The 25,852-nt window shown below is 37.0% G+C and overlaps 1 protein-coding gene across 3 annotated transcripts in view; it reads right to left on the reverse strand.

Moving 5' to 3' along the window:
• Positions 1-2,190: 2,190 nt before the first annotated feature.
• Positions 2,191-25,852, reverse strand: part of LOC123704571 (zinc finger protein 90-like) — a 36,687-nt gene continuing 13,025 nt past the window's right edge. For all 3 annotated transcript variants that reach the window (XM_045652953.1, XM_045652952.1, XM_045652951.1), the window contains 8 exons: positions 25,684-25,798; positions 24,611-24,697; positions 20,814-20,940; positions 16,779-16,988; positions 14,406-14,534; positions 13,811-13,926; positions 7,888-8,081; positions 2,191-4,638 (listed from right to left, as the gene is read on the reverse strand). In XM_045652953.1, the coding sequence (XP_045508909.1) occupies positions 4,561-4,638; positions 7,888-8,081; positions 13,811-13,926; positions 14,406-14,534; positions 16,779-16,988; positions 20,814-20,940; positions 24,611-24,697; positions 25,684-25,798 (1,056 nt within the window). In that variant the 3' untranslated portion in view covers positions 2,191-4,560. The remainder of the gene's footprint in view (positions 4,639-7,887; positions 8,082-13,810; positions 13,927-14,405; positions 14,535-16,778; positions 16,989-20,813; positions 20,941-24,610; positions 24,698-25,683; positions 25,799-25,852) is intronic.

Consider the following 25,852-nt stretch of genomic DNA (forward strand, 5'->3'; position numbering starts at 1 on the left):
CTCTATATTTAATATAATATAATATTAATAATATTGTGTATGTGTCTGTCTGTATCTTGCACATCACCCGTTCACGTTACGTCGCCATTTTCTCTAACGAGCATATTTAGTGAAAACATTTTGATAACATTACAATTATTTTAGTGTGAAACACAATAAACTGCCGGACACATATATGGAAACACTATTATAATATAAATTATGATACGTATAATTTTAACAAATGATATATGCAGTAGATGGCCAAAATATTAGGAACAATTCATATTAACGTTGATTTTAATTAATTTTGGTATAATTACTTATATATAACGTAATATTATAATTATTTTAATTATTTCTTTGTACACCACACGTGTAATTGAAAAAAGGACACCGTTATTAGTTTCCTGATTTATATAAACACCCTTATTTCATTTCCGTATTTGTAAATAATATACACAAAATAAAGTCGTGTTAGTCACATTGCATCGTTGATTTTCACGATGTTTGTTTCTAAGATTTCTCTGCGCCGCGCTTGAATAAGAATTAAACTCATACAAAATAAAACTTAAAAAACAAAATAATTTTTTAGAAGTTGTTTATAAAATAAATAATTCCTAGATATCAAACTTAATTTAGATTCATTATAATATTATTATAAACCTAAAAACATAAAAATTACTAATAATCAAGTGTTCCTAATAATTCGGCCATCGTTGTACATAAAAAAACCCGTAACATTCATTCGAAAAACAATTTGACAATTATTACACTGCCGACTATCTATTCGTGAAAATTACATCAAATCCTCTACATCTATTCGACAATAGTAGACAAAAACATTATTTTGCACAATAATATAAAAAAATATATAAGTAATACAAAAGAAATATGTACATTTGAAAATGGACCTTATTCAATTGTTAAAAGTGTTATTATCAATTGAAATTGACACTCGTATTACTTAGCTTGTATTTCTTAGGCCGGTTGCAGAGCTTCACTGACCATCAGTGCGTACGTCAGTCGCGCTTGTCATATGTATGGAAATTCATAAAACCGTTCATAGCTAGACCGACCATACGCACGCGTATTTCCATACATATGACAAGCGCGACTGACGTACGCACTGATGGTCGGTGAAGCTCTGCAACCGGCCTTAAAATAGTTGAATGAAGGAATGAATAAACTTCAAAATGTAACACAACGTAATATAATTGATTGTTAATGTAGGAAAGATTGTATAGTTTCGAATATGTAGTTCTTTCACTAGAAAATTAGAAATATATCCCTGATTTGGGTCATTTTTATTATAATATTTTATATAAGGTGTACATTTTACACATACATATATATTAGTTACCTATACCTAAAATTAGTGTAAAATTTTTAATTTTTGATATACATAGATATTATTGCTGATTTAGTCAAAAGGATAATAAGTCTGTTTATAATATATATATATAAGTAAAATAAATGAGTAAATATATAAGTCTGTTTCAATAAAAAATCGAAAACAACAATTTTTATATAAGACAGGGACAGTAGATACTTTCGTATTTTGATTCAAAAGGATAAAAAGAGATATACATATTATGTTACATCGCGTGCGAAAAAACACATATTGTTAAGACTCAAGCGAGAGAGAGAGAAGGAAATAGTACAATACACTGTGTTGGAAAGAGACAGCGATACACGTATTTTCTAACTACCCACATTTTTCGTAATCGAAATTTACACTTTTTTACTCCTTAACAAAACCATCGCCACATAAAAAGACACTAAACGCATTTCATACAAACCTCTTGTCCTTTTCTAGCAAAATACATAGCGATAAGTGCGTCCTTGTCGCACCATAAAAATTTCATTTATTCCTAACTATAACACAATTTTTCTACAAAATAATTCATAATTAACAAATATAAAGTTACCGTCTAACAGATTATAAATAACCTTACAAGTTATTTTAGTGTTGATCTAAAAGAGCTAGATCGAGTTACACAATTACAATGTTTCGTCTGCACAGAGCCTGTTGCAGTATTTCAAAGGGCCTTGTGTGGAAGGAGCATTATTTCATACATTTAAAAAGTAATTTATTGCCATAATATAGGCACTTTTTGAAGTTATACTTCTTTTGGCGCGATGGAGAAAAATGATGAGAGTGAATGTTTACGATGCGCGCGCAAACCGACACATAAATTTAACAGCATGAAGTTAGTTCTAGATGGTATGAAAATTGATAACTATGTTCAAGTTGTATATTCTAGTATTTTCCATACGCCACAGAAGTATAACTTCTAACGCGTGTACATAAGTACACATACTCTTTTTTTCACTACGAGTACAGTTACGTCAATGTTTAATAAGTTCAAACGCTACGCTAGCTTTTTTAGATCGACATTCACATCGATAAAAGCATACACTTCGTTACACCATAATTCTAAGTGCAAACTGACAAAATATATAGGTACAAAATAATAAAAAACAACACGCGGCGTTTTTCAACCGCCTATACCTGCTGTGTTGTAAAACGCCGCGTTCCAAACGCTCGCATGTATCATCGCTTATATTTAAAACACGACACGGACATTTTATAGTAGAAAAATAGATTTTAATAAGCTTCCATATAAAACTTAAGTCGCTATTAACCAATATCAAGTTACGAAGCAAGTTTTAATTTTAACTTGAACGAAATCTTGCATTTCATTGAAATTTTTGAAGAAAATTGAATAATTTACACAATTATTATCATATATTTACTAGTTTCTTTTGTAGATGTATATGCATATGCATAATCTGTTTCACTGATTTATTTTCTTTACGGACAAGTAGGTGATCATGCCTTCTACAAAATTACATTTAGCGGAAGAAACCATATAAAATTGAATCAGAAACCTATACCTAACCTTCTTTACTATTAACTAACTACATTTGGGACTCTAATTTTCAACTATACTTAGTAACTTGAAAGAACTCATCATATAATAAACCGGATATTTTCTACAGTGGCAAAAATAACGATAAAATTATTAGTACATAAAAAGCACTTTTTTGGTAAATTTCAGTATCATCTAAATACGCTCTTTAGTGAAACAACCGCCTCGTATGTAAGCGGCCTTAAATATATATTTGCATATTGTGAAAATTGCTTAAAATATGGGAATCGTGAATTAAGCTTGAACCATACATGTATTATACATAGAGATTTTTCCAAGTTAGAAAGAGATGGAATGTCTCTTGAATAACAATTTTTTTGGGACAATTTTTTATTGCATAGGTACTACATACTTTCTTTTAAATCGTCCTAAGTTACTATCTGTCTCACTCTATAGTACTTGTACGGCTTGAACACGCCGCGGTTGAAACGCTCCGTGTATCTTAATTTATACCTATTCATGTTCAACATGGGATTGCGTTTTATGGTGTTTTGATGAACAGAGAGACAAACTTTTCAACATTAAAAACGATAAATATACAAAAAAAAATATTGGATTCCACGATGTGTTTGATTTCTGTCATTTTTCGAACATTACCCAAAAACGAGAGAACAAATTTTAAGCCACTTTAGTATTCATCACTAAATAGTATAAAACAAAGTCGCTTTCTCTGTCCCTATGTCCCTTTGTATGCTTAAATCTTTAAAACTACGCAACGGATTTTGATGCCGTTTTTTTAATAGATAGAGTGATTCAAGAGGAAGGTTTTAGTATAATTTATTAGGTGTTAGACAAAGCGGTCGAGGCCGCGGGCGGTAAGCTAGTTTTATTCATAAAACACAATCCCATCTCGCACGTTACAGTACTACACAATATATTATGTACATACATACCCCCATAGTTATATTTATTTACATACATATTTATGTTAACAAAAGATATACCCAGGAGACAAAAACGATATTATACATAGATATTGTCGCAGTTTTGGTTCTAGTGTGGAAAAAATAAACAAAAATGAGACACAGACAAAAAACACGCCCACCTAGGTCTCGGGACAAACGCCCCGTGTGTAACCGGCCTATAATTTTAACATCTTAACACTTTAACTTATGACTTAAAACATCCAACACTACACATTTTTGAGAGCCGCATCGTTTTCTGTTCATCACTTTTTCTCGACAATTTCAACTTGCTATTGCTTCACAATAAATACCTATTGGATCAACAACTGACTAAAACATATTTTATTCCATCAAATATTTCATGTGTACATAAAGTACGACCAATTTAACTATAAAAAATGTGTGCGTGTACTAGTGTACACACGTAAGAAGTGAAACTTCTTTATGACCTAATTTTTCAAAAAATAATTTACTATATATGCAACTTTTCAGAAATATGTCGAATAACGCGTGGTAGGGATAAGACAAGGCGCGTAACGGAAAAATGTCACGCGTAACTTAAAAATGTTACACAAAATTTTTTCCAACCCCGATAAAGAAGTTTCACTTTAATAACATCAAATGATCCAATACGTTCTTTTCACAATACACCTTGCCATACAAATTCGAACCTAACGACTGAGAAATAAAGGTCAAAATGGGAAAACAATTGCTGGCTCTCAAAAAGTCAAAAAAGACGCCTATCGCTTGAGACGCTTGTAGTTCGCGAGGTGACTGTTCAAGTGTTGCGCGAGTTGGTCAGCTCGGGCGAAGGACGCCTGCGGGCAATATGTACAGTTTACAATCACAACGAGCCAACAACAGTGGATGTATTATTATATTTATTTATTTATACAGGGTGTCCCACGGTTGGTATACTAAGCTCAAAGGAGGTTATAGTTATACATACGCTGAGTACGTAAAAAATACTTATAAAATTCCAGACACATTTTTTTTTCAAATTCTTAAAACTCTGTGTGTGGTGTGGCATGACGAGTAACGTGGCCACACTATGTTTCCCTACTTTCCTCGTTACTCCCCATACCACTCGGCTCACCGCATACACTGTGTGGCAGGCGCGTTAAGGTCGATTTATATCTACAGACATTGAGTGTGACAGACACGTGCCGTGGCAGGAAAAATGATATTCTTCCATACAGTAACTATTAACCCGTTGAGCCCCAAGCGGCCCGATCGGTCCCAGACACAATAGATTTTCTATCGTGTCTGTGGTTCTGGGGCCTGAGTTACTACCGTATTTATATTTATCATAACACGGCCGTACAGACGCTTACAGATACGAGTTAAATTCACTTTCCAGTGAATTAATAAAAAAAATCATATTTCTTAAATGATTTTAATTAAAAAGTAAAATTACATTATACGTGTTATTATGAGCACGATGCTTCACAATATGTTTTTATTCTAATATTATAATTTAAAGGAATAAAACGTTCTCACGAACGAAAGCACACCGTCAGCGCTTCACATTACATATAGCGTAGGGTTGTCACATAACTCCTCCCCCCGCAGATCCGCAACTATTTTAGGACATTGAGTGAAAATGTTGCGGCAGGATCAACTTCTGGGGCTGATGTTTTCTGTGTTTTCTGAATATTCATTTTCTTTGATTTGTAGCGACGATAGCACAGGAACATTGAAGTGGCCGCTGCGCTCAGTAGCTAAAGATGTAAAGTGGTATTGTCGTATGGTAGATGGAGTGCAGTCCCAAGGTTTTTTAGCGTTCTCGTCGGAATATTACTGATTGGTGCAATTAAAATTTTTGTAGGTGTATCTTTAATTTCATTATTAATATTTGTAATAGTGAGGTCGTCAGTACGTAGAGAGCAGTTTGTAGGTAACGTTGCTATGAAACTGCCTTGGAGATGAAGCTATTCCTTACGCTTGCAGGATAATTTAACCTTTGTGAGATGAGGAAAAATAATGATGTAGTGACTGTCGTCCAATTTCTCCATTGCTGGCTTAGTTAATGTTAGGCAGGTGGATTCACAGTCGCTGGATATCTCTTGCGTGGTGATGAGTTTTGCAATACAGTCGGGTGAACTTCTTGTATGATGATTTAGGGTCGACTTCACATAGAAACCGATTGCTCTTCGATTGAACTTCGGGCATTCAGCCTCTATGTGCACATAAATATCTTTATTGGTTGCTATATAGGGATAGGGAGGTATGATGATATGATTTGTACGATTAAAGTGTGAGGAGTTATAATGGGGAATCTTAATATAATTACTATCCTATTTTTACTAAAGTATGATCCAGTGCGAATTATTCGCGGAGATCTACATTAATAATTTGTTCTGAATCGTAAAAGAAACGTAAAGTAACTAATATAATACTTAATATATCTATCCCTAACATAACATGGTGCGCTCGCGATGTACGCATAAAAGCTAAACTATCCTCTATATTTCTTATTACTAAAAGTAAATCATTAATATTATCGTCTAAGGAGTCTAGGAATTGCGCTAATTCTGTATAGAATCTAAACCATTTATCAATCTACGTTTTACACTGGTTTTAAAGCTTCTAACAAGGACGAAGCCTTATCCAATTTTTCGTTTAAATGTTGAACCCTAATTTTATATAGTAATAATGTACGGTTATAATAACTAATTGGTCGCATATTTTAATGAATTTTGTTAATACATGGGGGTTACCATCAAAATCTGGGACCACCCTTAAGCATTTAAAAATTTCTTCCGTGTCAAACGACATATTAAAACTATCAATACTTCTAATACTATCAACTAAACTATTTCTCGAGGACTGTTGGGTATTAACAGCCTCGGTACCCCGGGATTTCCTAGGATGGAAAATCGTGAAGGTTTATTCTAAAATTAATATAGGAATATAATATAGGAAAGCAACACAATAAAATAATTCTGTGCAACTCACATTGACATGGTTTCTGTATCGATGGCTGGATACTGCTGATGTTCTGGATACTCGCTTGGGTTTTTAAAAAAACCGGTCGGCCGCGCGGGGCCTCGGAACCGATATTCATTTCGGATATCTTCCCGCGGGCGACCCAAGTATCCTACCGACTGCGCCAGTTAAATTCACTTTCCAGTGAATTAATAAAAAAAATCATATTTCTTAAATGATTTTAATTAAAAAGTAAAATTACATTATACGTGTTATTATGAGCACGATGCTTCACAATATGTTTTTATTCTAATATTATAATTTAAAGGAATAAAACGTTCTCACGAACGAAAGCACACCGTCAGCGCTTCACATTACATATAGCGTAGGGTTGTCACATAACTTACGTGTCGTGACCGGCCAGTATTCTCGAAAAGAATAATTATTTATTTATTTATTTATTTTTTATAATATTTTGTCTGCGCGGTTCATATCTGAACGTGTGTGCCTTGCCAGCAGGGTGAATAGAGTATCAGAACTACACTACTAGGATGTACACTGTACAGATGCGTTTTGCTCTTTTTTTTGTTTTATCTTCTTCTTCTAACAATAATGCAATTATGGACAAATCTTCAATAGAGAAGTGTTTGATGAAAGCTATGCAGTAACCGCCAGTGAGAGCGGACGCCGATGGCGGTATCTGTCGGTATCCGGGATGTCTGTCACGGCACGTTTCTACCAGGTGAAAGGTAAGACGTTAGACGAATTCAGACAGGAGCTTCTTATCACGAAACTGAACAACTTTTCTGAATTCGTAAAAAAAAATTGGACTTTGTAAGGAAACTTCGCTAATCAGCTGACCGATTTCCTGCCATACAAAGTCCATTTTTTTTCTACGAATTCAGCAAACTTGTAGAACAAAAGTTGTTCAGTTTCGTGATTAGAAGCTCCTGTCAAAATGCGTCTGACGTCTTACCAGTCACCCTGTATACGTTACATATACATAAATTGTGTCTGTCGTTGTTTATCACGGCACGTATCTGCCGCACTCAATGTCTGTAGATATAAATCGATGTTAACACATGCCGCACGCTTGCCGCACTGGTGGCAGGCGTGCGGCAGGCGCGGTACACACTCACCTTGCACACGACGCACCGGTACAGCTGCTTGGCGTGGTTGTGCATGTGCCGCGTGAGCGAGTGCGCGTGGCCGAAGCGCTTGCCGCACTGGTGGCAGGCGTGCGGCAGGCGCGCGGGCGGCGGGTGCGCGGCCGCAACGTGCCGCCGCAGCAGCTCGTAGCGCGGGAAGCGCAGCCCGCACGTGCTGCACCGACCTGCGACGGTGCGGCAAGATATTAACACAGTGTACGAATACATACAGTAGGGAAACTTCATACAAAACGTTCGAAATGGACTCACGCACACAGACAAGCGTTTTTGTCGTTGTTGTTGGTAAACATATTATTATATTAATGCTCATGATTGTACATGTTTATGTGTGTACATGTTTCCATGTGTACGTGTGTGCAGGAGTCCATGTATACGTGTGTCCATGTTTGCGTATGTCCGTGTATACGTGTGTCCATATGTCCGTGTATACGTGTGTCCATGTGTCCAGGTATACTTTTGTTCATGTATACGTGTCTATGTTTGCATATATCCATATGTGTGTCCATGTTTGCGTGTGTCCATGTATACGAGTGTCCATGTATACGTGTGTCCATGTTTCCATGTGTACACATGTGTGTGCAGGAGTCCATGTATACGTGTGTCCATGTATAGGTGTCCATGTTTGCGTATGTCCATGTGTAAGTGTGTCCATGTTTGCGTGTGTCCATGAATACGTGTGTCTATGTTTCCATGTGTACACATGTGTGTGCAGGAGTCCATGTATACGTGTGTCCATGTGTCACGTATACCTGGACACGTACAAGTTTGTCCGGGTAAACGTGTGTCCATGTATAGGTGTCCATGTTTGCGTATGTCCATGTGTAAGTGTGTCCATGTTTGCGTGTGTCAATGAATACTAGTGTCCATGTTAACATGTGTCCATGTATACGTGTGTCCATACGTATGTGTGTCCATGTTTGCCTGTGTCCATGTATGTATACTTTTGTCCATGTATACGAGTGTCCATGTTAACATGTGTCCATGTATACGTGTGTCCATATGTACGTGTGTCCATGTTTACCTGTGTCCATGTATGTATAATTTTGTCCATGTATACGTGTGTCCATGTGTACACATGTGTGTGCAGGAGTCCATGTATACGTGTGTCCATGTGTCACGTATACCTGGACACGTATAAGTTTGTCCGGGTATACGTGTGTCCATGTATAGGTGTCCATGTTTGCGTATGTCCATGTGGAAGTGTGTCCATGTTTGCGTGTGTCCATGAATACGAGTGTCCATGTTAACATGTGTCCATGAATACGAGTGTCCATGTATACGTGTGTCCATATGTACGTGTGTCCATGAGTACGTGTGTCCATACGTATGTGTGTCCATTTTGCCTGTGTCCATGTATGTATACTTTTGTCCATGTATACGTGTGTCCATGTTATACGTGTGTCCATGTTATACGTGTGTCCATGTTTCCATGTGTACACATGTGTGTGCAGGAGTCCATGTATACGTGTGTTCATGTGTCACGTATACCTGGACACGTATAAGTTTGTCCGGGTATACGTGTGTCCATGTATAGGTGTCCATGTGTAAGTGTGTCCATGTTTGCGTGTGTCCATGAATACGAGTGTCCATGTTAACATGTGTCCATATGTACGTGTGTCCATGAGTACGTGTGTCCATGTTTGCCTGTGTCCATGTATGTATACTTTTGTCCATGTATACGTGTGTCCATGTTATACGTGTGTCCATGTTTCCATGTGTACACATGTGTGTGCAGGAGTCCATGTATACGTGTGTCCATGTGTCACGTATACCTGGACACGTATACGTTTGTCCGGGTTAGGGCATGCAGAACCGAGTCCGGTTCCAAGTTTTTGAAACCCGGTTCCAAATCGAGCTCAGAACCGGGAAGAACCGGGTTACCCGGTTCTTTTATAATACCTCGGAAAAAATACGAAATTAAACAAAAGTAACTGTAAAAGTACCTGATGGGTCTTTTATTTTACGCGGCTTGTGTCTTATTTTATTAAATTAATAATGAAACAAAATTTCAACACTTCTCTTTATTTATCAGTCTTATAAAAGTACCTTGTTATCATAATATCACATATAAACTTAAACCTCATTCATTAACTGCAAACTGTAAAGCAAAAAAAGCTCCGAACAAACCTATTAGATAGGGAGGCGAAGAGGGGAATTTTCTGCAATACTCAAGGGTGGCAGTTTAAGATATGAGAGATACCTTAGACCTAATAGAACAACCTTTTTCACTATTTAGCTCTATATGTAGTGACGCGCGCCTAGGATAGACGATCAGATTAGTAAAAAAAAATCGATAGTCTGAAATACTCGAGCGCGTCAGATTAAGATATTGGGGGTTGATTTTAGTGTTTTAAGACTAAATTTAACTAATCTGACCATAAGTCCTTGACGCCTCCGAGTTATAGGGTCGCGAACTTGTAAAAAAAATACGTTAACCCGGCATTCTCGAGCGCGATTTTTTTTATTTTTATTTTGAAGAATATAATCTAAAACTTACTAAAAACACAAAATCTGCCGGTTTCCGCTTGACCGGAAGTCTGGAGGAGCCATTTCGTGTTCCGAAAAACGCGTTGCAGCATATAAGTCGCGAACTTTACTTTTTCAAAAAAAAAAGTTTAAATAAACAAAAAAGGTAATTTTATTTTACAAAAAAAGGTCTCTTTTCATTTTTGTCCAATGTTTAATTTTTTTTTACTTGAAGCATCATAAAAACTCAAACTCCCGGTTTTTTGAGTATATCTCGAAAACTGAATTGGTAAGAAAAATTGATATGAAATAACGATAATTAAAAAAAAGAAACCCCACAAACCTTTTTCGGTCAGATTAAGAGAACCCACCAACATTTTTATCAGATTAAGAAAATATGCTTTCAGGATACCTAGATAAACCTCCCCTATGAAAATCTGACGCGCTCGAGTATTTCAAAAGGACTTTTTTTTCTGCATTTTCAAAAATTCATCGTAACTTATCGTCATGCCGTAATTGTCAGTTTTTTTAAGGGGAGCTTTCTTGGGGTCTAATTAACACCCCTTCCGAAAATCTGACGCGCTCGAGTAAATTTTTTTTTTTGTGCATTTTTGACGAATTTATATGCCTAGCCCCACCACGCAAACCAGCAGATTAGTATACCGTTGTTATCAGAGGCACTTGGGTTGGGCATACGTAGTATGAATATCTGACGCGCTCGAGAATGCCCAAGTAACTGTTTTTTTTTACATTTTTGAAAATCCGTACACGCCCAACCCACCGCTAAAATGGTTTTTACCATAGAAGCTTTTCTTTTCGAAATTATTTTCTCTTTCGATTTTGATAAGTCTCGACGACGCCGTTGAATTACGCCATTTAGCTACCTCGCCTCCCTATCTATACTTTGCGGCGGTCGGCCCAGGGGTCGCCCCAAGTATGCCCTCTTCAGTCCTCGTTCCTGACCCATTCGTTCTACATGACCGAGCCAACGGAGCCGATGTGCTTTTATTTCTTGCTTGGCTTGGCCATTAGTTTTTCTAGTTCGGCATTTGTTCGGACTCTCTAGCTTCGATCCTCTCGTCTGGTGGGACCAAAGATCTTGCGAAGAAGCCTTCTTTCGGTGACTAAAAGCTTGCGTTCTTCATTCTGGGTCAGGGTCCAGGATTCACACCCATACATAAGTATTGGTCTTATGACCGTTTGGATATACGCAATTTGGTGTTTTTGCTCAGAAGCCTGGACGCGAGCACCTTATGCAAGGCTGCACCACATTTCAGGGTATTTTGGATACGGATATTAATTTCTTCCTCCCTGGAATGTGAGTCAGTATAGTGCAACCCAGATACCTAAAACTAGGAACTCTTTTGTACGTCGTATCTCGAGCCTGTAGGTCTTGGCGTTGAGCTCGAAAACAAAAACAAAAACATGACTGGATCATTATAATATGACAGACAGTAAAATCAACAGCTTTTCAAATTCACGACAAATCTAATAAAAATATTTAATTAGCCTAATTTTTGTGATTTTCAAAGCCTCAAAAAATAATTTTTTTTTTGGTAATACAACCGTAGGAAACTTATAGCATCTAAGGTTAGACAACCAATCAGAGGCACGCTTGAGGCGTGGCACGAAAATTCGCGATGCACGTGAGTCTGACGTTGCCAGATAGCATAAATTTGTTAAAATAATGCAGCAAAATATAAATAATACTTAATATTTTAATATTTTGGTCGGAACCGGGAGAACCGGGTTTCATACTTTTCAGACCCGGTTCTCAAGATCATCAAAAAGTTTTTCAGAACCGGGTAAACCCGGGTGCATGCCCTAGTCCGGGTAAACGTGTGTCCATGTATGAGTATGTCCATGTTTGCGTGTGTCCATGAATACGAGTGTCCATGTATACGTGTGTCCATGAGTACGTGTGTCCATACGTATGTGTGTCCATGTGTACGTGTGTCCATGTTTTCATATGTTACACGTGTCCATGTATACGTGTGTCCATGTATCACGTATACGTTTGTCCGGGTAAACGTGTGTCCGTTTGCGTATGTCCATGTGTAAGTGTGTCCATGTATACGTGTTGTTTACGTGTGTCCATGAGTACGTGTGTCCATTTATACGTTTCCAGGTTTCCATGTGTGCGTGTGTCCATGTTTCCATGTGTACTTGTGTCCATGTTTCCATGTGTACGTGTGTCCATGTGTAACGTGTATCTGGACACGTCCATTTATACGTTTCCATGTTTCCAGGTATACTTTTGTCCATGTGTCCAGGTATACTTTTGTCCATGAGTACGTGAGTCCACGTATACATGTGTTCATGTACACAAACATGTGTGTGCAGGAGTCCATGTATACGTGTGTCCATGTGTCCAGGTATACGTTTGTCCGGCTATACGTATGTCCATGTATACGTGTTTTTTACGTGTCCATGAGTACGTGTGTCCATTTATACGTTTCCAGGTTTCCATGTGTGCGTGTGTCCATGTTTCCATGTGTACTTGTGTCCATGTGTCCATGTGTACGTGTGTCCATGTGTAACGTATATCTGGACAGGTCCATTTATACGTTTCCATGTTTCCAGGTATACTTTTGTCCATGTGTCCAGGTATACTTTTGTCCATGTATACGTGTGTCCATGGGTACGTGTGTCCATGGGTACGTGTGTCCATGAGTACGTGTGTCCATGTATACGTGTGTCCATGTATACGTGTGTCCGTGTACACAAACATGTGTGCAGGAGTCCATGTATACGTTTGTCCGGCTATACGTATGTCCATGTATACGTGTTGTTTACGTGTGTCCATGAGTACGTGTGTCCATTTATACGTTTCCATGTTTCCATGTGTACTTATGTCCATGTGTCTAGGTATACTTTTGTCCATGTATACGTGTGTCCATGTTTGCGTGTGTCCATATGTATACGTGTGTCCATGTGTACACATTGTGTGCAGGAGTCCATGTATACGTGTGTCCAGGTATACGTTTGTCCGGCTATACGTGTGTCCATGTTTGCGTATGTGCATGTATCCGTGTTGTTTACGTGTGTCCATTTATACGTTTCCAGGTTTCCATGTGTGCGTGTGTCCATGTTTCCATGTGTACTTGTGTCCATGTTTCCATGTGTACGTGTGTGAATATTTGCGTGTGTCCATGTTTGCGTGTGTCCATGTGTGCGTGTGTCCATGTGTGCGTGTGTCCATGAGTACGTGTGACCATTTATACGTTTCCATGTTTCCATGTGTGCGTGTGTCCATGTTTCCATGTGTACGTGTGTCCATGTATACGTGTCCATGTTTGCGTGTGTCCATGTATACGTGTGTCTATGTATGCGTGTGTGTATGTATACGTGTGCGGTGTGTCCATGTTTCCATGTGCACATGTGTCCATGTGTACGTGTGTCCATGTGTCCATGTGTACATACGCACCGGCCCGCTCGTCCGCGGTGTGCGTGCTGTCGTGTTGCGCTAGCTCCTGTTCGTCCTCGAAGCACTTGCGGCACACCTCACAGCGCACCGTCATAGCGCCGCGGTGTGCCTCAGCCCTAGAAAAGGTATTTAAGTGCGGGTATAAAGCAAAATTACCAATCTTCTATATAGTAATTAGATGATACGTGTAATATTCAAGACCGAATCTTAAAAATATAATATACATCAAACTATACACTTCACTAGCTGTGTCGCACGGTTTCACCCGCGTGGCTCCGCTCCCGTTCGTCTTAGCGTGATGATATTTAGCCTTATAGCCTTCCTCGATAAATGGGCTATCTAACACAGAAAGAATTTTTCAAATCGGACCAGTAGTTCCCGAGATTAGCGCGTTCAAACAAACAAACTCTTCAGCTTTATAATATTAGTGTAGATTATAATTTCCGTTTATTACAAGATTTCATAGTTAAATGATTATTTTATTTCATATAATATAATATTAATTAATTGCAGTCCGTACATTCTGGTCCTTCGAGCCGGATGCGAACCAGCGACCTACGAATACAGCGGTTCTACTTCTGACACGCCAGCTCACCTGTGGTTTGCAAGTCGCTCGCGTCTCGCGAACGTCTCGTTACAGCAGTCGCACTCGTAGCGATCGTTCCGAGCCCGGGAACGGGAAGCAGCCCCACCGCCACGGTTTTGGTGGACACGACGATGGATTCTACGTAAAAAATAAATAAATTAATTAAATATTTCAGGACAATTTTCACACACGGCACGATCTGATCCCACACTAAGCTTTCGCTTGTATTATGGAAACCAGATGGCTGATAAACAAACATATAATTAAAAAAAAAGACGTGTGGCACTCGGGGATTGCCGCGGTAAAACTATTGCATGCTATGCTTTCAAGCCACACCTCCGTGCCCGTCGGAGTGGGGAGCGTGAGGTTTTTTCGTTACGGTATTTCTGGATTCGGTCCCCGCGCTCAAGGCCCGCGATAGAAGCTATGCAATAGCTTAATAAATATTTCAGGACAATTTTTCACACACGGCACGATCTGATCCCGTACTAAGCTTTCGCTTGTGTTATGGAAACCAGATGGCTGATAAACATACATGCCAACCGGTCAGTACTCAGTCAAATATAGAAATGATAGGGATACCTACGTTTACTTTTTTTTTTCATAAGAACCATCCTCGTACTTCAAGGAATAGATTCCGCAGCGCACGCGATGACAGAATTTTTATTAAGCAATTTTTTACACCTTGGGTTACATTCTTGCATTTTTGGTAAGGATCTCAAATTTTTTTGAAAATGCAATATAGCCTATGTTGCTGATACAGCTTTCTAATGGTGAAAGAATTTTTAAAATCGGTCCAGAAGTTTATGCGTGAAAACCATACATACATACGTACATACATACATACATACATACATTTCCTCTTTATTGAAGTGAAACTTCTTTATCGGGGTTGGTAAAAAATTTCGTCTAACATTTTTTCGTTACGCGTGACATTTTTCCGTTACGCGCCAACTTTTTCTTATCCCTACCACGGGTGATTCGACGTATTTCTGTAAAGTTGCATATAGTAAATTATTTTTTGAAAAAATAAGGTCATAAAGAAGTTTCACTTCTTACGTGTGTACACTAGTACACGCACACATTTTTTATTATATTAGTATTAGAGATGCGCCGAATAGTGGTTTCACCGAATAACCGAATACCGAATACTATTCGGTTAGAACCTTACCGAACCGAATATTCGGCCGAATTATTCGGTTCAATGTTTTGACGTGTTTTGATGCGTAAACCGGTTCTAACGGGTCGCAAGTAGCTGCCGGCTCGGTGGCGAGCGAGCCTTACCTCACCGCCCGCCATCCGCGTATATCGCCCGCGCACTCCGTGCCGTCTCAGTTGTGTTGAAACTTCGCACAAATTATTAAAATTTTTAAATTGTTTAAAAATTTTATATTTTTACTTTAAGTTAGTGTTTGCAATATGAGCGGACGTAATGTCATTTTCTATTGGGACTAAAACCATTGTCTTCAGACTTCAGGATTTAAAGTATTATAAATATTAAATACTGACTAAGTTCTAATAATAAACATGATTAAATTATGTTGATGTAAATTTACAAAATAAACGTTGGTTTGAAATGTAATGATCGTTTTATTTTATACAGGGTGTAATCGTTAAGTGTGCACAGGCGATTATTCCATAACTATTACATATATCAAAAAACTTTTAACTCGTATTGAAAGTACTATACCTAATGAGTAAAATGACAATAATAACTTTTTAAAAATAAAACGAGAAATATCCAAAAATGTTACATGAAACGCTCCCATACATTTAGTATGAAATATGACTATTTCAAACATTTAATATGAAAGGTTTTGCTTTGTTATTTGATTTTGTGCTATAATTATTTCGCAAATTTTAATGAAAGTTCATTTAGAAACTGTAAATAGAGCTCGATGTGGAATACAATGGTATTCCAAATCGAGGATGTCGTCTCGAACATTGTATCGGACAATGTATGGGAGCGTTTCATGTAACATTTTTGGATATTTCTCGTTTTATTTTTAAAAAATTATTATCGTCATTTTACTCATTAGGTGTAGTACTTTCAATATCAGTTTAAGGTTTTTTGATATCTGTTATAGTTACGGAATAATAGCCTGTGCACACTTAACGATTACACCCTGTACCTATACCTTAGGTTCAAACATTCTTCATAGGATTTCTTTGACTTGTGTATAGTATGACATAAATCATTCATAATATGAAGTTATTTATTTAGTTCTATAGCCAAGAAAGTAGAAATACTCATACCGAATATATTCGGCACCTAAACCGAATAATTCGGCCGAATACGAATAGTGAAAAAGATGCCGAATATGCCGAATACCGAATATGTATTCGGTATTCGGCGCATCCCTAATTAGTATAGATACTCACTTGAGCGTAACCCTTGTCGAATACCACTTCTTGCATATGTGACACTGGAAGCTCTTGTCGGGCGATTCGTTATCGCTCTCGCTGATCTCGTCTGTCGGTAGTGTCGGTGGCGGTAACAGCGCGTCGGTAGACCGCTCCGGATCCGAGTCGGATCCCGAGTCGGTGTTCGTACCGGACGTGCGCGTGTAGGACCAGGCGCCGAACGATCGGCTGGAAATTTAGTAATACATATTATATTACAGAACTTGGACTTTTAACCATAGTAGAAGCACTGAATAAAAATTTGCTCACCTTAAATTCTAAAAAAACTAAATTCTTGTCTTTTTCAAAATCCACCCGCCCCAATCCTTTACTAAACCAGACTATTAAACTACATTCTTGCACCAACCTGAACACAACTCACTCTACATGCAATTGTACTAACATCGAGTACATTCCGTTTATAAAGTACTTAGGCGTTACTTTAGACAGCAATTTAAACTATAGTCAACATATAACAGAGGTATCAGTAAAAATAAGAAAACTCATATTCATTATGAAGAAACTCCGCAACTGTACCCCCATTACCATTTTAAGACAAGTTTACGTATCTCTCTGTCAATCCGTAATAAATTACAGCATTTCGATCTGGGGAAGCGCCGCCAAATCTCACCTTCTGCAGTTGGAGAGAGCTCAACGTGCACTAATTAAAGTAACTCTGAAAAAGCCTTTCCGCTTTCCAACGAACGAACTGTATCGGGAGTTCAAAGTTCATCGAGTTCGTCAACTATACGTACTATCAGCAGTTAACCTAACGCATAAATCTGTTTCTTCACGCCCCGATTACGAGGAACTACTAAGGAAAAGAAAATTTAGAATCCCACTTCCTGCATATAACTCAAAAATAGCTAGACGAAGTCCATCGTACTCACTTATCCATACCTACAATAATGTCTGTAAAACGAAATCACTGAAATATTGTAACATGCACAAATGCAACAAAATAATGAAATCTTGGCTTCATGAACTATCCTACAGCGATACCGAAGACCTGGTTTAAACATAATAACTTAAACTAATACAATAAGGATAAATTTTATTCTGGCTAGTTTTCAGAATATAAAAGGTACTCATTTACTGTAATATAAGATTAAAGTATTGATCACACTCACAAACATAAACACACTCACTACCACTCTCACACACTACCACACACACACACTTCCACACACACACAATACTCACCCTCACACACAACCCTATTACTCCTAACTCCACATTTGTTAGATAAATACGTTTTTTTCCTATTCTAATGACGATGTGTTCCTATGTAATTCAACATAAATGTATACCGTTTCTGAGATCCAAGACACAGGCAACAGCCTAGTTTGGATCTCCAGTAACACTGTATGTTCTATACTTTTGGTTAATAAAGATTTTTATTTTTTATTTATTTATTTATATTATATTATATAGATATATAAATCTCGTGTCACAATGTTTGTCCTCAATGGACTCCTAAACCACATAACCGATTATAATAAAATTCGCACACCATGTGCAGTTCGATCCAACTTGAGTTTAAATCTCAAATCGTTTTAGAGAAAGCGGGCGAAGCCGCGGGAGGTAAGCTAGTATTATATAGATTAGATTCGCAGAAAATTCTCTTAAATGTGGAAGGAACGACTGAAAATTCATTAATATATACGTTTAAAGTAGTTTTTCGCAGAAGGTTCCCTTAAAAGTGACCTAAATCGTCAACTTTCTCCAAAAGTAAAAAAGTAACCTATCAAGCCTGCTAACTATCTACGGACAAAAATATATCATCATCTATCCTATCAAAAAATTGATCCGTTGCGCCGAAATAGGAAGACAAACAAACAGACACTATCATATTGTGTATAAAACATGAAGGAAAATACTGCTTTCCGAATCAGTGGTAAATATTAAAAATATGCAATGACGAATCAAAAGTGCTTCTAGAAGAAGTCTAATTGAATAAATACATAAATGTTTCAATTTGAAATCATATAAAATATGTTTATTTTGGTATATGATTAATTCAAGGCGTATATACAATATTTATTATCACATATACTGCCATTGTAAATGGTGCGCAAATTTTTTTTTTTTACAAATTAAATCATCAAATTATATAAAAAAAATTAAAAGCACGTCTTAAATGGTGTCAGAACCATGAAGAACAAATCAAAATGGACAACTTAGCGTCACATCATTCGCGTAAAGATTTTCGTTCTTTTTGGAAACAGACAAATAAACTGAACTGTAAATATGGCCTCCCTGTATCTGTAGGTGGTGCTAATGATCCTGTTAGTATTGCTAACCTCTTCAAAGAGCATTTTAAAGTAACGTCTCCACTAGGTCCGAGTCTGTCTGTGCCTGATACTGTGGATCAGGATGATCGGGAATTTAAAGTCACTGCTTTAGAAATTCAGCAAATAATAAGTAAGATGTCTAAAGGAAAATCTCCCGGTCATGATGGTCTAAGTATTGAGCACCTAAAGTATGCAGGGCCTCACATATCGAGAGTGTTATCAATGTTTTTTAATCTGTGTATTCAGCATAAGTATCTTCCCAGTGATTTAACAAAAACTATCGTAGTGCCAATTGTTAAAAATAAAACAGGTGATTTGGCGGACCAGACCAACTATAGGCCTATTTCTCTTGCTACGGTAATTGCAAAGGTATTTGACAGCCTGCTTAATGAACAACTAAACAGGTACGTAGAAATACACCAAAATCAGTTTGGATTTCGATCGGGACTTTCTACGGAAAGTGCAATATTGTCTTTAAAGTGGGCTGTCAAGTACTATACGGACCGAAATACGCCAATATATGCTTGCTTCCTTGACCTGTCGAAGGCGTTTGATCTGGTTTCTTATGATATCCTTTGGGATAAGTTAAAGAAAGCTAATGTACCGTCCTCTCTTATTAACACATTTAAATGTTGGTACAGAGGCCAGATCAATCAAGTCCGATGGGCGGGGGCTTTATCTCAGCCGTTTGGGCTGCAATGCGGTGTGAGGCAGGGGGGGTTAAGTTCGCCCACGCTTTTCAATTTGTATGTCAATGAGCTGATTGAATCACTCAGCAACGAAAGGATTGGTTGTCATATTGATGGAGTTTGTATCAACAATGTAAGTTACGCAGATGATATGGCGTTGCTGAGTGCTTCAGTCTGCGGTCTTAGAAGGTTAGTGGCCATCTGTGAAGAGTACGCTGTTCTTCATGGATTGGTCTACAATACTAAGAAAAGTGAAGTCATGGTCTTTGAGTCTGGGCGCCGAGTTACGCATTTTTTACCCCCAATACGTTTGAACGGAGTGCCATTGGGGAGGGTCTTTACATTCAAATATCTCGGACACATATTGACCCCAGGACTCAGAGACGATGATGACATTGAAAGGGAACGACGGGCACTGGCAGTGAGGGCAAATATGATAGCTCGTAGGTTTGCACGTTGTTCTATTGAAGTTAAAAAAACCCTATTTCGTGCGTATTGTACATCTTTCTACACGTGCAGCCTATGGGCAAGTCATACTCGACATTCTTACAGCTCGCTCCGTGTTCAATATAATAACGCGTTCCGGGTGTTAATGGGGCTGCCCCGTTATTGCAGCGCATCAGGGATGTTTGCAGAAGCTCGTATAGATTGTTTTTACGCTACAATGCGAAAGAGATGCACATCCCTGGTGCGCCGTGTGCGGGACAGCCCCAATGTAATCATGCGCTGTATAGCGAGTCGGCTCGACTGCTGGTATGTAAACCACTGCTGCAAACTGTCTGCTTCCTTGATAGCTTTGTAGCGGTGGAGTGCATTTCTAGCAGTCATAATAAATTGTAATTAATTGTAATAAATTGTATAATAAATAGTATTCTTACTAACATAATTTTTAAGTTATTAATTGTTACTAACAAATTGAGTCCTAGTTACTTGAATAAATGAATAAATTATTATATTATTATATATAGGTACAAACAAATAAACAAACAATCTCTTCAGCTTTATAATATTAGTTTATATGTATTACATACCTATCATCGCCAGTATTATCCACACTAGCGCTAGCATTCGGCGTCGCATCCTCGTGTTCACTGTCCGAACTGCTCGAATCGGAACTATCGGAACTCGAGGACGAACTCGAACCGGAACTCGAGCTGCCTATTGGAGTGGGGAATCGATTTTAGTGTTGTGAATCGGTAATTGAATAAGAGAGTTGTAGTGTTTAAGGACGCTGTCACAAATCTGCGTTACTCAAATTTAGGTATCTAACGTCGCCACGTGGTTCGCGGGAACATCGCGCTCACGTAAACATAGCGCATTCCATTTTATAGACCATCTTCATACTTGATATTATTTTTTTTTATATTTTTATTGAAATTGATTCCAGAAGATTACTGGGAACTTTAAAAATTCATTTTGTTACTATTATTAGTAGGTACGATCCTTATAAGTATTTTAGTGTATTCAACCAACTTAAAAAAGTGTGACTATTTTACAACAATTTGAATATGAATTGTATTATTGTATACAATATCGAAGCTTTTTAAGAAATGTATAAAATACTTTTTTAAGAATTATTATCATACATAATATTATATGTTACCGGCAATATATTAAACCCGGCATTGTAAGCAATTCTTAGTAAATGTATGTTATTCCGAGAAACAGTCGGAATGAAATAAATTAAATTCGTTACCACACATTCACATTACCTATATCTTTAAATATGAACTTTTCCTAAGTAGCAAACACATTTGCAAATGTGGGTGGTTTTTGGGGTAGCTATTAACCAATATGAGGTCAAAACTAAAATCCAAGATGGCACCGACGAAAATTTGAAATCTTTTCGTCATGGGTGTCATTTTCAAGGAGTTGGAGTAGCTATTAAATAAGTATTAATCAATATGAGGTCAAATCTAAAATCCAAAATGGCGCCGACGACAATTTGACATCATTTCGTCACGGGTGTCATTTTCATGGTTTTTGGGGTAGCTATTAACCAATATGAGGTCAAAACTAAAATCCAAGATGGCGCCGACAAAAATTTTATATATTTTCTTCATGGGTGTCATTTTCATGGTTATTGGGGTAGCTATTAACGAATATGAGGTCAAAACTAAAATCCAAGATGGCGCCGACGAAAATTTTACATCTTTTCGACATGGGTGTCATTTTCATGGTTTTTGGGGTAGCTATTAACCAATATGAGGTCAAAACTAAAATCGAAGATGGCGCCGACGAAAATTTTACAACATTTCGTCACGGGTGTCATTTTCATGGTTATTGGGGTAGCTATTAACGAATATGAGGTCAAAACTAAAATCCAAGATGGCGCCGACGAAAATTTTACATATTTTCGTCATGGGTGTCATTTTCATGGTTTTTGGGGTATCTATTAACCAATATGAGGTCAAAACTAAAATCCAAGATGGTGTCGACGAAACTTTACATCTTTTCGGCATGGGTGTCATTTTCAAGGTTTTTGAGACAGCTATTACCAAATCCCCAATGTAACCGTCGATAATTAGGTATATTTTTCTTACTCCTTTAAAGTAAACTTAAATAAAATAACAAAAACGTTAACAACCACAGTTTTGTAGAAAGTCTTAAAAAAACAATTTTAAAGAACATTGAAATGCATATTTAGAAATTTAATATAAAACGCAACTCTGTGGCAATCATGTTAATATTCTGACAGATATTAGTAACTTTAAATATATTCTTTAAATATATTCGCTAAACTTTATTTAAAATAAAGTTTATCTAAAACATTTAAACGAAGAGAATAAAATAAAAAAGAACGTGTGTGCCGAGAAAACGTGTCAGGAGTGAAACTTCTTTGGCGAGATTCATAGATACCAAAATCGCCGCCTTGCTCCATAACGCGACAGTATTACCATGACGCGATCTTGAAATTCGACGACCATCTTGGATTTTAGTTTTGACCTCATATTCGTTAAAAGCTACCCCAAAAACCATGAAAATGACACCCATCACGAAAAATGTCAAATTTTCGTCAGCGCCATCTTGGATTATAGTTTTGACCTCATATTCGTTAATAGCTATCCCAAAAACCATGAAAATGACACCCATGATGAAAAGATGTCAAATTTTTCGTCGGCGCCATCTTGGATTATAGTTTTGACCTCATATTCGATAATAGCTACCCCAAAAACCATGAAAATGACACCCATGACGAAAAGATGTAAAATTTTCGTCGGCGCCATCTTGGATTTCAGTTTTGACCTCATATTGGTTAATAGCTACCCCAAAAACCATGAAAATGACACCCATGACGAAAAGATGTAAAATTTTTGTCGGCGCCATCTTGGATTATAGTTTTGACCTCATATTCGTTAATAGCTACCCCAAAAACCATGAAAATGACACCCATGACGAAAAGATGTAAAATTTTCGTCGGCGCCATCTTGGATTTCAGTTTTGACCTCATATTGGTTAATAGCTACCCCAAAAACCATGAAAATGACACCCATGACGAAAAGTTGTAAAATTTTCGTCGGCGCCATCTTGGATTTCAGTTTTGACCTCATATTGGTTAATAGCTACCCCAAAAACCATGAAAATGACACCCATGACGAAAAGTTGTAAAATTTTTGTCGGCGCCATCTTGGATTATAGTTTTGACCTCATATTCGTTAATAGCTACCCCAAAAACCATGAAAATGACACCCATGACGAAAAGATGTAAAATTTTCGTCGGCGCCATCTTGGATTTCAGTTTTGACCTCATATTCGGTAATAGCTACCCCAAAAACTATGAAAATGACACCCATCACGAAAAAAAGCCAAATTTTCATCGACGCCATCTTGAATTGTTTTACCCCACCAATCTATTCAACAACCCATAAAAAAGAGGATCTCAGGCAAGGTAATTTTAAAAACATAATTTTAAATTACAAATACCTAATTGGAATATGAAACTTATACAGTTTACTCATAAAAAGTATCAAATATTTCAAATCACGAAAAAGACAGTGCACGCACAATAATCTTTTTTATTTCGTTTTTATTTTTGGCACGAGGAGCGATACACCCGTCCCTTCCAAGAGCGCTTCTGAGCGCGGTCTGACGAACCGCGAGAACAAAATGTATGAAGAAATCGACAAGTATTTTTAATTTAGCTCATTATTGAAATAAAATTTTGATTTAGATTCATAAAAATTACACCATATATAAAGGACTACATATCCCTCAATAAGATATAGTTAAGAAGATAGATTAGGCTCTTAATTTTCCTAAAATGGTACCGGTTTAGACCCCATTTTTTTGCATTTTATGCGTTTATTGTGATGGAAAAAACGTATTTCAGCGACAATTTTGTATGACGTCGTACAATTTTTATAAGATGAACGTAGAGCTGAATATATTATCTTTAAATTAAGATATTACTATGTTCTCACGTGTAATTGCTTTAAGTTAAAATGGTACCGAAAAACAGCGTGTTTTTGTAAAAATACGTTATAGCGTCCTTAAGGAAGGTGAAGTTTGGTAGGTTATTTTTTTTTTATTAGAGTAAATTTTCATAAATTAATGCTGTTGAAATGTTAAATGTAAAACGTAAAATGTAAATGGAAAAGTAAATGTAAATTTAGTGTTATTTGTTGTCATTTACTGTCCTGTAGTGTAGTGCACTGTACTGTAGTGTACTGTACTATAGTGCACTGTACTTTAATGTACTGAACTGTAATGTAATGTACTGTACTATAGTGTACTGTACTATAGTGTACTGTACTATAGTGTACTGTACTATAGTGTACTGCACTGTAGTGTACTGCACTGTGCTGGAATGTACTGTACTGTTACTTACCCGACTCTGAACTGGAATCCGAGTCGGAATTCGAGCTGTCCTCCAACTTCTCAACTCTTGTGTCCATCTCTTTGACTGACGCACATCCTGCACAGATGAAAAATTAAAAATGAACATAATAAATTAAAAATATACTTTTTAAAGAGATAGTTCTTATAAAATATTGCAACACGCACTATTCTACTATTATTTTTCGGTTTTTTTCAAATAATTTTATATCATCAACATTATAAACAACAAAATTATCAACTTTGCAATACATGAACACGCCGTAAGACGCGGGTTCGAATCCCGTTGAGTGATAGAATTTTTTCAACCCTTTTTTTTAAATTTAATAATTTTTACCCGTATTTATTTAAATGTATTTAAAAAAGAGCGATCACACGTGTCAGAAGTGAAACTTGTTCGACAAGATTCTAAGATACCGAAATCGTCGCCTTGCTCCATGACGTGACGGTTTTGCCATGACACGACCTTGTAATTTTATTCTCAAAGAAAGTTAAAAGCGCCTAAAGAAGTTTCGCTACAAATTAATATTTTAGGCAAAAATATGGAAGAAAATAAGAATTTCTGTAATTTTATCCGACTATCCATATGTTATAGCGCGTTTCATTAAAGAAATGAATCTTAAATGGCGGCCAAATCTGACATTGACATATGGTAGGGTCAGCAAAAAAGAAAATAAAAATTATTTGTTTGTTGACAAACTGTTTTGTTATGGTATTTGTGTATTTATATGAATTATCATATTTACGTATACAGAATGAAACAAAATCCCCATAATACTCGTAATGAGCCCATAAAACTGAACAACTTTTCCCAAGGAAAATATTATGTTAAATTCCAATAAAATATTATTTACTATCGCAAATACATAATTTTCATTGTAAATTTATGACAAAAAATATTATAGGGAAAATCAAATACATTTTAGTATCATTTTACTTTACCATATTTTTTTGCATACCGTACGGCCGTGTGTAAGCGAGAGGGAATGATAAGCGCCGCCATTTAAGATTCGTTTCTTTAACGAAACGCGTTATAGGAAATTCATCCCTTTCCCTTTTCCTTACCTTCAGAACTCCGTATAGAGAGTACATCATCATCATCTCTATTGAGCCTTTGCACTTGGTCCATCGGTGGTTTTTTGAAGTTTGCAGCTAGCAAATGGGCTTCGTATAAATCGTCCTGAAAATATTATTTATTACTACTGGCAACATTTTGACCATAAATTATTTAATA

The sequence above is a fragment of the Colias croceus genome, chromosome 30 (assembly GCF_905220415.1).
Source record: "Colias croceus chromosome 30, ilColCroc2.1".
Taxonomy (NCBI): Eukaryota; Metazoa; Arthropoda; class Insecta; order Lepidoptera; family Pieridae; genus Colias; species Colias croceus.